The sequence below is a fragment of the Spermophilus citellus genome (assembly GCF_964194105.1).
Source record: "Spermophilus citellus genome assembly, chromosome: 14".
Lineage (NCBI taxonomy): Eukaryota > Metazoa > Chordata > Mammalia > Rodentia > Sciuridae > Spermophilus > Spermophilus citellus.
This window is the reverse complement of record NC_138194.1, coordinates 65499833-65514642: the sequence shown is the minus strand read 5'-3', so window position 1 is coordinate 65514642 and position 14810 is coordinate 65499833. Positions and strand designations below refer to the sequence as shown.

General features: G+C 39.1%; 1 protein-coding gene across 1 annotated transcript in view; it reads right to left on the bottom strand.

Moving 5' to 3' along the window:
• Positions 1 to 7453: 7453 nt before the first annotated feature.
• The window catches only part of SDC2 (syndecan 2), a 113872-nt gene continuing 106515 nt past the window's right edge, over positions 7454 to 14810 (bottom strand). Inside the window, exons 4-5 of the mRNA XM_081265673.1 lie at positions 10293 to 10428; positions 7454 to 8726 (exon numbers count right to left, since the gene is read on the bottom strand). Of these exons, the coding sequence (XP_081121799.1) occupies positions 8563 to 8726; positions 10293 to 10428 (300 nt within the window). The 3' untranslated portion in view covers positions 7454 to 8562. The remainder of the gene's footprint in view (positions 8727 to 10292; positions 10429 to 14810) is intronic.

Genomic DNA, 14810 nt, shown 5'->3' with positions numbered 1-14810 from the left:
CCTGCCAGGGAGGAGTTCTTCTCCCACCTGCACATCTGCCTTGGGCTTGTCTTCTCTTCAGATTGCTGGGAGAAAACAGATGGCTGCAGAAGCCTGAATTTTAAATTTATGAATGGAAATTTGAACAGATGTTAGCAATCAAGATGGCATATAAGAATTTTTTTCATACCATGTTTATAGCCCAGCCTCCTTCACATAAATGAGAGAGGGGGTCATAAAAAGGGTAGTTTTTGATCTCAGGGACAGCCTGGACCCAGCATGGTGATTATGCAGCACAACGGAAATATTGAAAGAACAAAGGAAGAAAACACTAATCAGCTCCCCGTATAAATGCTAAATATTTATCTGCAAAATGCTAAAATGGATTTGCAAGGAAACCATCAACACATCAGAGGACTTTCTATGTTTTAACTAGTTGAAATCGAAGCCCAAGTTTTTAACAAATATCTGTGGATGCCTACTTGGTTGAATTTTGTTTAGAGTGGATGTCATATAAATTGTTTGCTTTGTTTTGCTTGGCTGAAGGTCCCAGACATGTGAAGCTCTTCCAAATTTCACAGAGGAATTGAATAAGAGGTTAATAACAGAGGCCTGATGACGTATACAACTCTAGGAACGAAGCTAGGTCCTGAGGGTGAGAGTGGTGGTTGGGGAATGGTGACAAAGTGAATCAAAGCTGATCTGGGTCCTCAATGTAATAATCCCCCCTTTTCCATGGGGAGGGGGGCACACATTTCAAGACTCTCAGGGAATACCTGAAACTTCGAGTAGTACTGGACCCTATATAGACTGTTTTACTTTTTCCTATATACACATACTAAAGTTTAACTGATAAGTCAGAAGCAATAAGAGATTAACAGTCACTAATAATAAAATAGAGCAATGATAACAGTATACTGTAAAAAAATTATTTAAAACTTGTAATTATTAATTTCTGGAATTTTCCACTTAAGAGTTTCAGACCACAGTTGCCCATGGGTAGCTGAGACTATGGAAAGCAAGAACGCAGATAAGATGGTTGCAGGGATGGGCTTCTGTACATGTAGAACTGACGGTAAAAGTAAGGACTTCTATAACAAAGGCATATGAAGGTCTAGGTTGAAGGTTATAGGGACAAATAGAAAGGAGAGAGGTTGAGGGTTTGGATCACAGTGGTTCCTGAGGGGAAGATTCTAGAACTTGTAGCCATCTGAAAAAAAGAGTGTCACCAAGTAGCTGTGAGAAAATCCTGTTGGCTATACCTTCAAAAAGGACTGGCCATAAAGTCAGGAAATATCAAGTTATTAGGAATTATAATGGAACTCCAACAAATCCATTTCCTTGGGTCTCCAGACTTGGAGGCTACTACCATGGCTGTGCAGAATCTGACCACTTCTGTCCACTATGATTGTCTCTCTCTCCTTGTGGACAACAGTAACATCACAGTTGTCCTGCCTTTTTTTTTTTTTTTTTTTGAGAGGGAGAATTTTTTTAATATTTATTTTTCAGTTTTCGGTGGACACATCTTTATTTTATTTGTATGTGGTGCTAAGGATTGAGCCCAGCGCCCCGTGCATGCCAGGTGAGCGTGCTACTGCTTGAGCCACATCCACAGCCCCCTGCTTTGTTTTTGCCCACACCTACTACCCTTGATCAGTTTGTTCTCAACATCATAATCAAAGCCAACCTTGTGAAGTAGTGGTTCTTAAAGTGGGGTCTCCAGACCAGCAGCAGCAGCTACACTTGAGAAATTTATTGAAAATGCAAATTCTCAGTTCCACCCACCTGCAGAATCAAAACCTCCAGGGCCAGGCCCCCAAGTCTATGTTGTAACAAGTCCTCCTGGTGGTTTTCATGCCTGTGGAGGTTTGAGAACTGATTTTAAGCCTAAATTGGATCACACCACTCCTCATCTCAAAATCCTGCCAAGACTCTCAGAAGTCATTGCAATGGCTACAAGGTCACGTGCATAATCTGGCCTCTGGATACTTCACTGAATACTCACCACTCTACTCTTTGATGCACTTGCCCCTCTGCACACCCAAGGCCTTGACTTTCACTACTCCTTCTGCCTGAAATGTCCCCAGATCCCTAAATCCCCAAGCTCCCCACCCCCACCCACCATGGCACAAATATCTCTTCACCTTGGTTTCTGTTCAAGGGTCACTTTCTTGCTTTAATTATGCTACATAATTGTTTATTGTCTTTCTCTTCCCAGGGTCTAAAACCAATTCTGGCAAATAATGAAGCACAAGAAAATGAGCTAAATGATAAAAATATGGACAAATACTAAAAACAAACAAAACTTTTCATGATCCCCAAGTTCTGGCTCTGATAGAACCAAATCATCTACCTTTTTACCACCTTCACTGTTTTTCCCTGCCATTGGCCTCACAGAGAAAAGACAAGCTTATGCTGGTATTTACCTAAACAAATATAATGAGGGAGGCAAAGAAAAAAATCTTGCTTTCCATGATCCCTGGACAAAGCTACAAGTAGGAGGAATTACTTGCTGCTTTTTTTGCTGATATGTTCGCACTGTAAACACTGTATAAATCCCACTTCTCTGCCCAATTACTCTGTTCTATTTTAAAAGCAGTTCATATTTTGTAATTAATCACCAGAAGTGGCTTCCCTTACATACTTATTAATTTGCTCAAAAATGTGCTCTCTATGGTGTATTATGGGGATCGTCCCTACCCTACTCTTTGAAATTAAAGACTGTGTTTTTTGCTAAGCATCTGTCAAAATGGCAAATCACTGCTGCAGGGTGAATCTGGAAGTGGTTCTCCTAAAAAGATAGTCAGATGTTGCTAGAAGGAAGACCCAAGGCCATCCTCCTTCTCTCTCTTACCTCTCCAAATAATCTCATCTAGTCCCATGGCTTTTGCAGGCTGTTCTGCAGGCTGTTCACTCCCGTGTCATCATTTGGAAGTCCAGGAAGGAACACAGAACTCATGCTAGGAAAGTCCAGGAAGGAACACAGAACTCATGATTGGACTTTGCAATAGAGAATTTAACACTGCAGTCAGTTTCAAAGATGTTGGAAAAACTGTAAGGGCAAACTGAGGCATGTGAAGTTACCCAGAGAATAGCAGCATCAGGAAGCTGCTACCCTAACTAGGGCTAGAGAGACAGTGGGAAAGTGGGGTTATGAAAGTTTAGGAGTAATGGGAACTGGAACCATGAAGGAAGGCCTGTCTTATGGAAATTCAAACCACAGAAAAGATGGATCCATGCTAGAGATGTGGCACACAGCCCAGAGAAGGGAAATGTACTCTGGCTTTCCCCTCTTCCTGAATGTGGTCTTCTGCCAGTGTCTCCCATTGGCCAACCTTTCCCAGGGGGCCAGTTGGGAAATATAGTTTGCTTGGGTCAACCTTGAATACTCCACTCGCTCCCTCCGTTTCCCACCCCATCCCCTCAATATATACAGAGCAGAGAAGAGCTGAAATAATTTGAGACACATGAACAGATCCCCCAATTTTTCAAAAAAACATATTTTTTAGTTGTAGATGGACACAATATCCTTATTTTATTTATTTTTATGTGGTGTTGAGGATTGAACCCAGTGCCTCACACATGCTAGGCAAGCACTCTACCACTGAGCTACAACCCCAGCCCTTATCCCTTAATTTATATCTCCAACTCAGACCTCTTCTCTGAACTCAGTCTTCCATTTCGTTTACCTGGCACCTCCACCTGAGGGTCTAATAGTCCTAACTTAACATAGAACAGAAGGAACCCTTGATCACCGTCAGCCAACTCTCCTTGGTGTTCCACTTCTCAGAAGATGATTTACCCACTCCTCAGCCACATATATGGAGGTCACCTTTGATTTCTTTCTTTCCTTGCTCCCTACTCCTACCAACCTTTCAGCAAGACCCTTGGTTCTACCTCCCCAAATAGATCCTCTCCATCTCCATGTTGACCACCTTAGGCCAGGCCACCACTTTCGTCTCCTAGGTGGCTATAATCACCTCTGAACTGGCCCTCCCCTCTCACTGTGTTCTCTTACAATGCACATCCAGGGGGCAGTTCCTGTAGACCCTGAGAGCAGCTGAACTTCCCGGTAGGGAATGAAATATAGGATAACCAAAGTAGAAGACAGGAAGATCGATCAGGAGGTGATTGTACTTTTCAATCCTCTTCTCCCACCTCGTCTATCACTGTCCCCTCCCTTCCAGCTATTGGTCTGCTCCTTGTTCCTCTAACATGCCAAACTTGTTCCCTCCTTAGGGCCTTCCCATCACCTAGAAGAATTGTCCTGATTTTAGCACAAATGGCTCCACAGCACTCAGGCCTCACCTTCTAAGATGGTTCCCGACTAGGCCATTGTGATTATGACGACTGTTCTCATCTCTCTCCTTTTGGGCACAAAGCAGGATTGCACTTATTTGCGCCCTGGACCTTAAATGGGCCATATGACTTGCTTTAGCCAATGAAATTGGGATGGAAGTGACAAATTTCTACTGGATACAAGCTTTAAGATTTACTGTGTGTGTCTGTTCTTTTCCTTCTACCTCAGTAACTTGCAGTATTTCAGATAAAGGCTTCTCTAAAGGCCTGAGCCCTGGAGTGTGGATGACAATTACCCAGAGCTAACCTCTCCACCAGCCTGTGGACACGTAGTTTGAAGAAAGAAATCTTTGCTGTTTGAAGTTGCTAAGACTGACTGTTACTGCAGCATACCTAGCCCATCCTGACTGGTTGTCCTTCAGTCCCTTACCTCAGCCTGTATTATGTCCATTGTGGAAATTACCACCAACTGATAATGTCCACTTGTTAAGTCTCATTTATTGATTTTATTTCCACTGTGCATCCGCCTTACAAGTCCAGAAAGGCTCCTTGTGAGCAGGGTCTGACTACCTAGTTCATCCCTATACTCCCAGCTTCCCCTCACGTGTCCTGTGCAGTCAGTAGGCAAATATTTGTTGGTTGGACTTATACATAGAAACATGTTACTTGAGACCTATTTTTACAACAAAACTGGAACGAATGTACCTTGTGCTCAGCATATCCAAAGCACCAAAGTCTAAAGCGTCACTCTGTTATTTGTGGGCTGGATCCGTGGCTAGGGTTACACACCCTCCCAGCTAATTCACAGGAAACCAAGTTGCTCCCAAGGCTGCCAGAGTTCCTTGGTCAGAAAGGGCTCTGCTGAAGTCCCTATATAGCAGATAAAAGAAATGGAAACTTATAATCCTGAGCAAAGTTACTCAGGGTTAGGAGACAGTGGGACAAAATTCATTTTCATACTGTTCTATGGCTAAATGGCACACAGATGTTCTGCCCCTCTCACAGGTTTCTATGCTGGCTGAACTTAAAACCTTAAAAATGGCCACATCTCAAATTTCACTATAGGCATAAAATATTAGCACTATTGAAAAGGGTCTTAGGGATCACTCAATGCTTACAACTCCATTTATATCTGGCTTGATTGGGAGCCTCTTAGGGTCTCACTGTTGCCTACTAGGGACCTAGGACTTAGAACCTCATGTTAGACATGGTGTTGCTTAAAGTCATGGACTTTTTAAACCAAATGTTTTAAAATATACTTTTTCTACTAGCTCATTATATAATGGTAATAAGGCTATAAAGAAAAACCTTATAAAATTAATCATGCAATGTTTAGGTTTTATAATTTTTCTCCTCACTTAAAAATGTTCCTTCAAGTTTCAAAATGTCTAAGATTTTTGAATAAGCTTCTAGAAACTGTGGAGTTCTTGTTTTTAAAGGAATCAACACCCTCTATAGGACATACTAGTTTCTTTAGGGCCATCTGAGTGGGTAATTACATTCTACTCATTTAGCTTTTAGACCCTATATTAAGTAAGACCGTTTCCCAACTGGCAAGGACATTTTATCTAATCTGCAAAACAAGTACATTACCAAAATATCAACTCACTAAACACTTGATGTGAAACTACTGACTTTTAACATTATTTGATGGTAATTTCCATCATCTTGTTCTATCTAAATTCAATATTAATCAGATTTTAATCCTAAAGTTCATTTACCATACACCTGCAGCTAAAACTCTGGGGGGAAACAAAGAGATTATCCCTCCCACCCATACCAGGTGATGTGCTAAAAATAGATAGTTGAAATACTACAAGTCTCTCAAACACAAAGCTGTATTCACACAAGGGAAATAATATGTTGCATGTGGTTAAGGAAAGAGGAACTTTTCACACTCATTTTAATATTTATATTTTACTGGAATTTTCCTGAACTCACTAATGATTACTAATGCTTTTTATAGTATTATTTTCTGCATCCAAAAAATTAGAGAGGAAAAAAAAAACTAAGCAGAAAACAGTACAGTTACAGAAAACTGGATGTCAGTCTATACAATGATTTACTTTTGCCATGACAGACTTTATTTTGGCACTTTAACAAATATTTTGCTTTACAGCAGTGACAAAATATTTGCCAGAAAATTTCTTTTCCTGGCACGGATATTCCAAGCAAGTTTTCTATGAATAGAATTTCACTCTGCTTTGCACATTGAGAGGTATACCCACTGCATTCTTAATCTCTGTGATTGAGGGGGACTGTGTGGCTTGAGAAGGGCCTATCATTTCCTTTTAATCATTCTAAGCAAAGTTAACTGAGTCTGGAAGTGATGGGGCAGGCATTTGAGAATTAAGGCCATTAAGAATTTAGGCAAACACTGTTCTAAGTGTTGCTTTTAAAACAAACAAACAACAAAAAAAAATAGAGCGAGTTCTGTGGCAATTCCAGGGAATGTTCTCTAAATGAATCATTTGAACTTTACTAAATAAAGTAAGTTATATGTTGGAAAAAAAATCACTTGTTTTCTGTCTTCTTCCCACTTCCATAACTCAGTTTAAAACAAAATGAATGATAAAATAGGAAAAGGAAATGTTCAGTACAGTAAGTACCCAGACAGGGCACCCTCAGACCTTCACATCCTCAAGTGTCACTCCAGCAACTTCAATCCTGAGCAGCAGGGTCCTCATTGTAACACGCAAGGCCTCTCTGCCCTTCCCTCCTTCCATATAGTGACCTGTGGTGTTCCGTATACTGGCTCTTCTGTTAAGCTTCAGGAACACAGTTTCAAAGGTAAGTCAATCTATAGGACTAAGCCTGAGATACCTCCTTCCAGAAAGCCCCCTTTGGTTCTTTGGAATTTACAGTCTTAAAAGTTATGCATCTGTCTCAGTACTGCCATTAGCTATTCTATAAAGGTTGCAAACGTCAAAATTCCCTGGCAGCCTTCCAGCATCAGTACCCAGACACACACAGGATCATACATTCAGATTTCCTCTGGCCAATTCAGAAGTAAATTTGGTAATAAATAGCTCATTGACAGGCTCTTTGGTCTTGATTTACAGATACTGTGGAAACACTTAGAAATCAAACCCACGTCATCCTTGAGAGCAGACGGTCGTTAGCAAAGGGGAGATGTACATTTGATCGAAAATGTACAGAATTTATAACAGTGACATTTTCAATATTAGGCCACATGATTTATTCAGTAGTTTTTATGTTCCCAAATTACAATTTATGTCTATTCATAAGACTACAAAAGTTACCATTAGAATTGTCTGTGCTTATAAAATACCAACTTTTTTTAAACTGTTATATATACTCATTAACACCAGTCTGCGACGAGTTACATAGAATCATAGGCACTTCAAAGGCTTAAAAAGATGTTTACAACTTAAATGCATTTTTAAGAACAAAAACTGATTTTTTTCCTTTAAACCCCTCCTCGTACCTTCAAATTGCAAGAAATTAACAAATACAGTGGCCAAAGAAATTTGCAGCAACTTCTCAAAATACTGTTAAGCATCTTTGGGTTTGCTGAGGCTGTAACTCACATCAAATCCTCCCAGAAGAAGATCTGATTAGATAGATAGGACTAAACAGTTTTGTAGTAATAATCCAATTTTACACATTAACTTGCTGTTGCAAATCTGCCTGAACCTACAGGTAATGAAAAATAAAGCAAGTGTAAAATGGATAGTCTGACATTTAAAGATTTATACAAAGTGGAGGTTAAAGTTTACATTATTTGAAAAATCACATGTACACTAAGTTACCATTATCTGAATCATCCCAAGACAAATTGCACCATGACAGCTACAAAAGGCATAGGGTTTGGTTTGGTTTTTAAGGGGACAAGAGGAGAGGGCAGAGAAGAGGGTACAACAGATAAATTAACAAAAGTAAGACCAACTTGGTAAGGTCCATCTGAGACATGCTGACACAAATGACACAGCTTTTATCTTCGAACCATAGGTTAAAACAATCATTTTGCATTTGCGCATAAAAGTTTAAACCAATTCTATGAACATCCAGGGTTTCCATAACATAATATTTTGCCACTGCTATTCACAGAACACTGCAGATGTTAAATTTTAATTTTACGTTGTTCTAAAGAAATACATGAAAAGTTTTAAATACAATGGGATTTTGTCATTAAAGTGCCAGAATGGCTCTTCAATGAAAAAAAAACAAAAAAACAAAAAACAAAGATCTTCTTTATTCTATGCAAAAGCTTTATTTTGAAAAGTTCAGTGATCTCATAAATAGAGACACTAAGTGTGAGTTTTATGCATAAAACTCCTTAGTAGGTGCCTTCTGATAAGCAGCACTGGATGGTTTGCGTTCCCCAAGATCATAGCTTCCTTCGTCCTTCTTTCTCATGCGGTACACCAACAGCAGGATAAGGAAAATCGCAAAGAGAAAGCCAATAACTCCACCAGCAATGACAGCTGAAAGCCACCAAAAGGAAGATTATATTTAGATGGGATTCAAGGGTTGCAGAAATGCTTTGTCAAACCTAATCTATTTCCATTTTTGTAAAAGGCTTAATTTGAAAACCCATTTAAAAAAAAAGAAAGCTTGGATTCAATAAAAGTGATTATGCAAATTTAACATTCCTTAGGAAGGTACAATACTTTCTTTGATTAGTATTAATAACACCCAAAAACCCAATAAGAAAAATCTGGCTGTGACCTCAACTAATTCCATACTTTCAGAGGCTTTTGTCTTTTCAGTACTTACATTTTATATTCTAATCTTCTAATTGCTTTTTCAATGAAAACACAAAACATGATATAATTGAATTAACATTTTTTAAAAGAGTAAATATGAAGAAAAGCATGCAAATTTCTTTCTAGTCTTGAATGTGAGACTATTCTTTCAAGGATTAGCTGTTCTTAAATCTTGCAAATCTTCCTCTTTAAAACAAATGTCAGCCAAGTGCTGTGGTGCACACCTGTAATCCCAGCTACTGAGGAAGCTGAGGCAGGAAGATCACAAGTTTAAGACCAGTCTCAGCAACTTAGCGAAATAAAAATAAAAAAGGGTTGGAGTTGTAGCTCAGTGGTAGAGTACCCCTGGGTTCAATTCCCAATAATGCAAAAAGAAAAGACAAGACGAGTGTTAGAACAGGTTGAGTATCTCTTACTGGAAATTCTTGGGTCTAGAAATGTTTCAGTGTATAAACTTTTATGGATTTTGCAATATTTGCATACATATGAGATATCTTGAAGATGGGATCCAAGTCTAAATATGAGATGTGTTTATGTTTCATTGATACCTTATATACATAGCTTAAAGGAAATTTTATACAATATTTAAAATAATTTTGTGCATGGAGCAAAGTTCATGTTGTGCTTAGGTTTTGACATCAATCCATCATACAAGGTCAGGTGTGGGATTTTCCACTGTGGTATCATGTTGGCATTCAAAAGCATTTGGATTTTAGTGCATTTCAGATTTCAGATTCTCAGACTAGGGATATTCAAACTGGGCAGTATTCTTATCAACTGTCCTCTCTGCAAAGAACATTTCCTTCTCCTAAGTTTGTTTTGATATCAGGGATGATTTGGAGCAAGGCTGACGGAACTTCAAACCCTTACACATCCAATTCTAAATTGTTCTGGTCCTATTCAGATCTTTATTGTTCCCACCTTTGGCTCTACCCAATGGCCTACTATGGGCTGGGCTCAGGGAGCTAGCAGAAAACAAAGTGTGCCTAGCCTCTTGCCTCTCACTGTGGAATGAAAGGCTCTCAACACTGCTTCCAGTGGGAGGGAATAGTGAGGCAGCAAGCTTTGCTACATCTCTGAATACTACTTAGAAAAAAAGAGCCCTGGGCTGGGGTTGTGGCTCAGTGGTAGAGTGCTCACCTAGCATGCGTGAGGCACAGAGTTCGATCCTTAGCACAACACAAATGTAAAATAAAGATACTGTGTCCACTTAAAAAATATATTAAAAAGAAAAAAAGAGCCCTATTTAAGCATCCTTCCACCTGACCCGTACCCACAACTCACCTGCTAGGACTTCTGTCCGTTTAAACAGATTGTCTGAGTGCTTCTCAGTGTACACATTTGTATTCTCCTCAGTAGAGTCCATTTTCCTTTTTGAGTCAGAGTTTTGAACTTCTTCCTTATTAATTTCTTCAGGTGACTGGTATGGGAAAAATTAAAAACATTACTGTTAATTAATAAATAAACAAGTAAATATATAGAGACATATACATGTACATATTTATATGCTCTTATTTTTTAAAATATTTTTTTAAGTTGTAGGTAGACACAATACCTTTATTTTATTTGTTTTTATTTTCATGTGGTGCCAGGGATTGAACCCAGTGCCTCACACATGCTAGGCAAGTGCTCTACCACTGAGCCACACTCCAGCTCCTGTATATACTTATTTATAAGTCAACATATATACTATACATAAATAAATGTATATAAATATATCATGTATAATTTATATATATATATTTATATATAAATATAAATATAAAAATATAAATATATTTGCTTGCTTATTTATTGTAGTACTGGGCTAAATGAGGATTGAACCTTGAACCCAGGGGCTTTCTACCTCTGGGCTACATTCCCAGTCCTTTTTTGTAAATTTAAATTTTTTTTATTTTGAGGCAGGGTCTTACTAAGTTATTCAAGGCCATGCTAAATTGCTGAGGCTGGCCTTGAACTTGTCTCTGTAGTTGCTGGGATTATATGCATGCACCACCATACCTGGCACTGTATTTAAAAAAAAAATATGCTAGGGGCCAGGGATGTAGCTCAGTGTATAGTGCTTACCTAGAGGCATGTGGCCCTAGGTTTGACACCCCAACATTGCAAAAAAAAATAGTAATAACAATATTAAATGTGCTATAAACAGTAAATAATGGATGAGTATATTCCAATGTTCCTTTTTAAGAAGAAAAAATGAGTTTAAGAAATAATTGGAACTACCATTTTGTATGTTTGTATCAATGGGTGAGGCCCATGGTGGACCCATGTAATTCATGGTTTTTGCATAAAACCCATCATATGAACAGGCAAGATGGTTGCTTCGTGAGTGCATGATAATGCTAATGACATTTTAGCAAGCAGACATTTTGTAAGATTTCTCCTTTCTCACCACTCTCCTGACTTCTGGCCACCATCTCCCTTCCACTGCTTTAACCTAACACCACTGCCGTGATTCTCCTTACTCCTCCATCTCTTTGCTACCCAGGACACTGTGTGACAGCTCCCTTTCAGGCATTCTCTTGTGTCCAACCATGTTCTCTCTGCTCCCACTGTGGGGAGAAGCCCCCAGCCTCCCTCTACTTAGTCCAAGTACTTCCATGAACCCTGGACTAGGACTTCAAAGGACCTGGGTTCTTCAAGTAGTTCCCGTGGGACTGACCAAGTCATGTGACTTTTCTAGACCTCAGTTTCCCCATCTAATGAAGGACACTCCCAGGTTCTTGGATTCTCCACAGTGCTAGAGAGAAAGTCTATGGTAATTACTCTCACTGCTTCAGTTTCATTTAGCAATACTCCTGCCTAGCCAGCAGCCTACAGGACACTGACCCTTGGCTGTGACACCTTGAACTCTATTTGTCAAATTTAGAAAGAAATTTACCACTGAATCAGATCAGCCCTTTTTTCTATTTCCACTAATGGTAACATATTTAGGGGGAAGACATACTATTTTAGCACATTTTATACTGTGTTTCCCTATATCATGGTCCTGTCAATTTGCCTCTTACCAATCTCTCAAATTAAATTTATTTTCTTGGATTCTCATTTCTGTAGCTTCATACAGGCCTTTAACACCTCATACCCCAAGTTCCTACAACTTCCTGAGAATTGCATGTGCTGGGTAGGTTCTAGTTTCCTCCCTGCCCACCACTAACTTTTGAGAAGAAAAATTCTAAAGCCCATTCCCACCACCTCTCACTTAGCCTAACTGATTCTTAAAATCTGTTCTCTGGCTTATGCAATTCTCTTATTCAGTCCAGATTTGTCCCTTCTTTTCTTCTGATCATTCACCTCTCTTAAACCAGAGAGCACTTTAAATTCTACAGAACGTATGTTGCCCTTCTAAAGTTCAGCATTGTCACTCGCCATCTCGTGTGACATCACACAAGATTATATTGAAATATGAAAATCTGAATTACTTGAAAATCATTAGAAATAAAAAGACCCTACAACTAGCGATTGTGTTTTAATTGGTCTGGGGTGGGAGAGGTAGCACTCATTATTATTGTTGTTTATTTAAAGCTATCCGGATGATTCTATGGTTTGAGAACCCCGTAGTTTGAGAAGGTCTATACAAATAAGTTATCTACTCTCATTGGCCCATACTATTGTTGAAAACCACTGCCAACTCTGTTAGGCTATAAAGAAAATGAGTTTTTTTTTTCTTCTCTTTAATTCTTCCTGAGAGTTTCACCAATCTTCTCTAGGACTCTGCAGTCCAACATGCCATGGCCTGGTCAAAGAATGACCACTTCTTCAAAGCTGGGGTTCATTCAAAATGGTAGCCTGCTGCTTAAGTCGAGAGGGTTAAAGAATATAAGAAGAAAAGATGTGATCTCCTTGGGTTGCTTTAAACCTTCATTTCTAGAAAGGACCACAAGCTAGACAAGGTGGATCAACTGAATACCAGGGTATGCAAGATGTGGGTCCCTGTCTCAGTGATCAGAACACATCAGCTTCTGCTGAAGACGGCATATAATAAAGTGTGATAGATGGACTGAACCGTCTTTGCATTTCAAGCTACAAGAAGTTCCGTACTACCTAAACTTCAACCGGCCATGGCTTACAAAATACAGAGGTATATAGAACATATCATTTCACTGTTGTACGTGTACCCAGATGCCACTGTTGTCTACATTACTATCGTAGAAAATCTGAGGCCTCTATGACCACAGTAAAGCTGAGGAAAGCCGCTCATTGGTGGTTATTTTGCTGGAGTTTTCTCCATTTTTCTTCTCGTGGAAAGCCCATCACTAACTGGCTGCCTGGCAGAAGGACAGACAACTCAACAGAGCAGAGAACGGATTATCTCCGTTCTAATCTAGGAAGCTTTTCACTGCTCCTGAGCACCGCTTTGCTATGAGGGGTGAGGAATGGGGAGAGAAAACGTAAGTGACAAGACACTTAGGTTTGTGTCTAGGGAGAGACTCTGGTGGGAAAAGAAATGGACATAGTAGCTACTGGAATATTCAACCCCAAGTTTAACTCATCGACAACATCTCTATCCCATCATCATGCCAGAACACATGGCTTCACCTGAGGTTTGAGTTCCTAAAGTCATTTAAGACAGTTGACTTGTCCTGCTCCCTTTGACTCAGCTGCTGAGTCAATAAGAGGGAAAACTAAAAAGCCAACCAAACAACAAACAAACAAAAGCATTCTAGGGATCTAAGGATATGGGGACAGAAGGTGTCCATAGACCTGGAGTCACACCTACACTTAACAGAAATGGTCTATAAGCACACAAACCTAAAGGTATTTAGGAACATTTATTGTTTACATTGAAAAGTTCTATTGTATAGAAACAGAACCCATTTTACAGTATTGAACTAATCTGAAATACCTTAACTCTTCAACATATATGTGCAAGATGAAATTACAAAAATGCAGCATCAATGTTTAAATGAAGCCTATTAAAGATCTGCCACATCCAGGTCTGGTTGTTTGGATGCCACGGGAATGGCATGGAGAGAAAGATTACAAAGGATGCTCTGTACTAACAAGTAACTGTTCTTTTCACTTTTTAGGCACATAAATTTACAACCAACTAGATAGAGTATCTGCAACAGTGACATTAATGCCACTGCGAGACCCATTCAAAAGCAAAATCTGCACTAATGGCCTCCTAGAGGCAATGTTTAATTCAGCTGTACAATGTAACTACAAAATGGAAAATTAAATCATCATTATTATTGTTATTCATGATCAATATTATCATTATCAGTACCTAGAGCCATGTTTGACGTGTAATGAATAGATCTTCCATGAATGTATTAATTTTTATTATTACTCTGAATATGAATAATAGAAGGAATATAAAAATATTAAAACGTCCCCGTATCTTTAATTTCTAAACTCATCTTCCAAATGTCTGCATTCTTTATCTTGATAGGATTCAATTATTTCCTTAAGTCAATTTTCAGAAGCTTGAATCAATTTTCAACCGACTGTTGTCAATAGGTCAGAAATCTATGTCAAACTATGTTTCGCTCAGGACAGAACTCTTCTTCACCAAAAGCTAAAACCGACACGGGAGAGTTTCTTGCTTCAAGTTAGTGAGTCTTAGTGGTTGCTAACTTCAAATGATTCAGTCTTGAGAAGAGGTCAAGTAAAAATGTGGTAACAGCCAGATGGAAATTTCCAGAGCTATAGTGGGTAACTGCACTATCTTACCATGAGAGACTCCTCGGCCATCCTAGCATCATTGCACCTGCTCTTTTCATTTCTTCCCTTTGTCCATCTTTTATTCATTCAACTTAGACACTGATAAGAGTCTAAGCAGCTTCCACACGCAAATCAGAA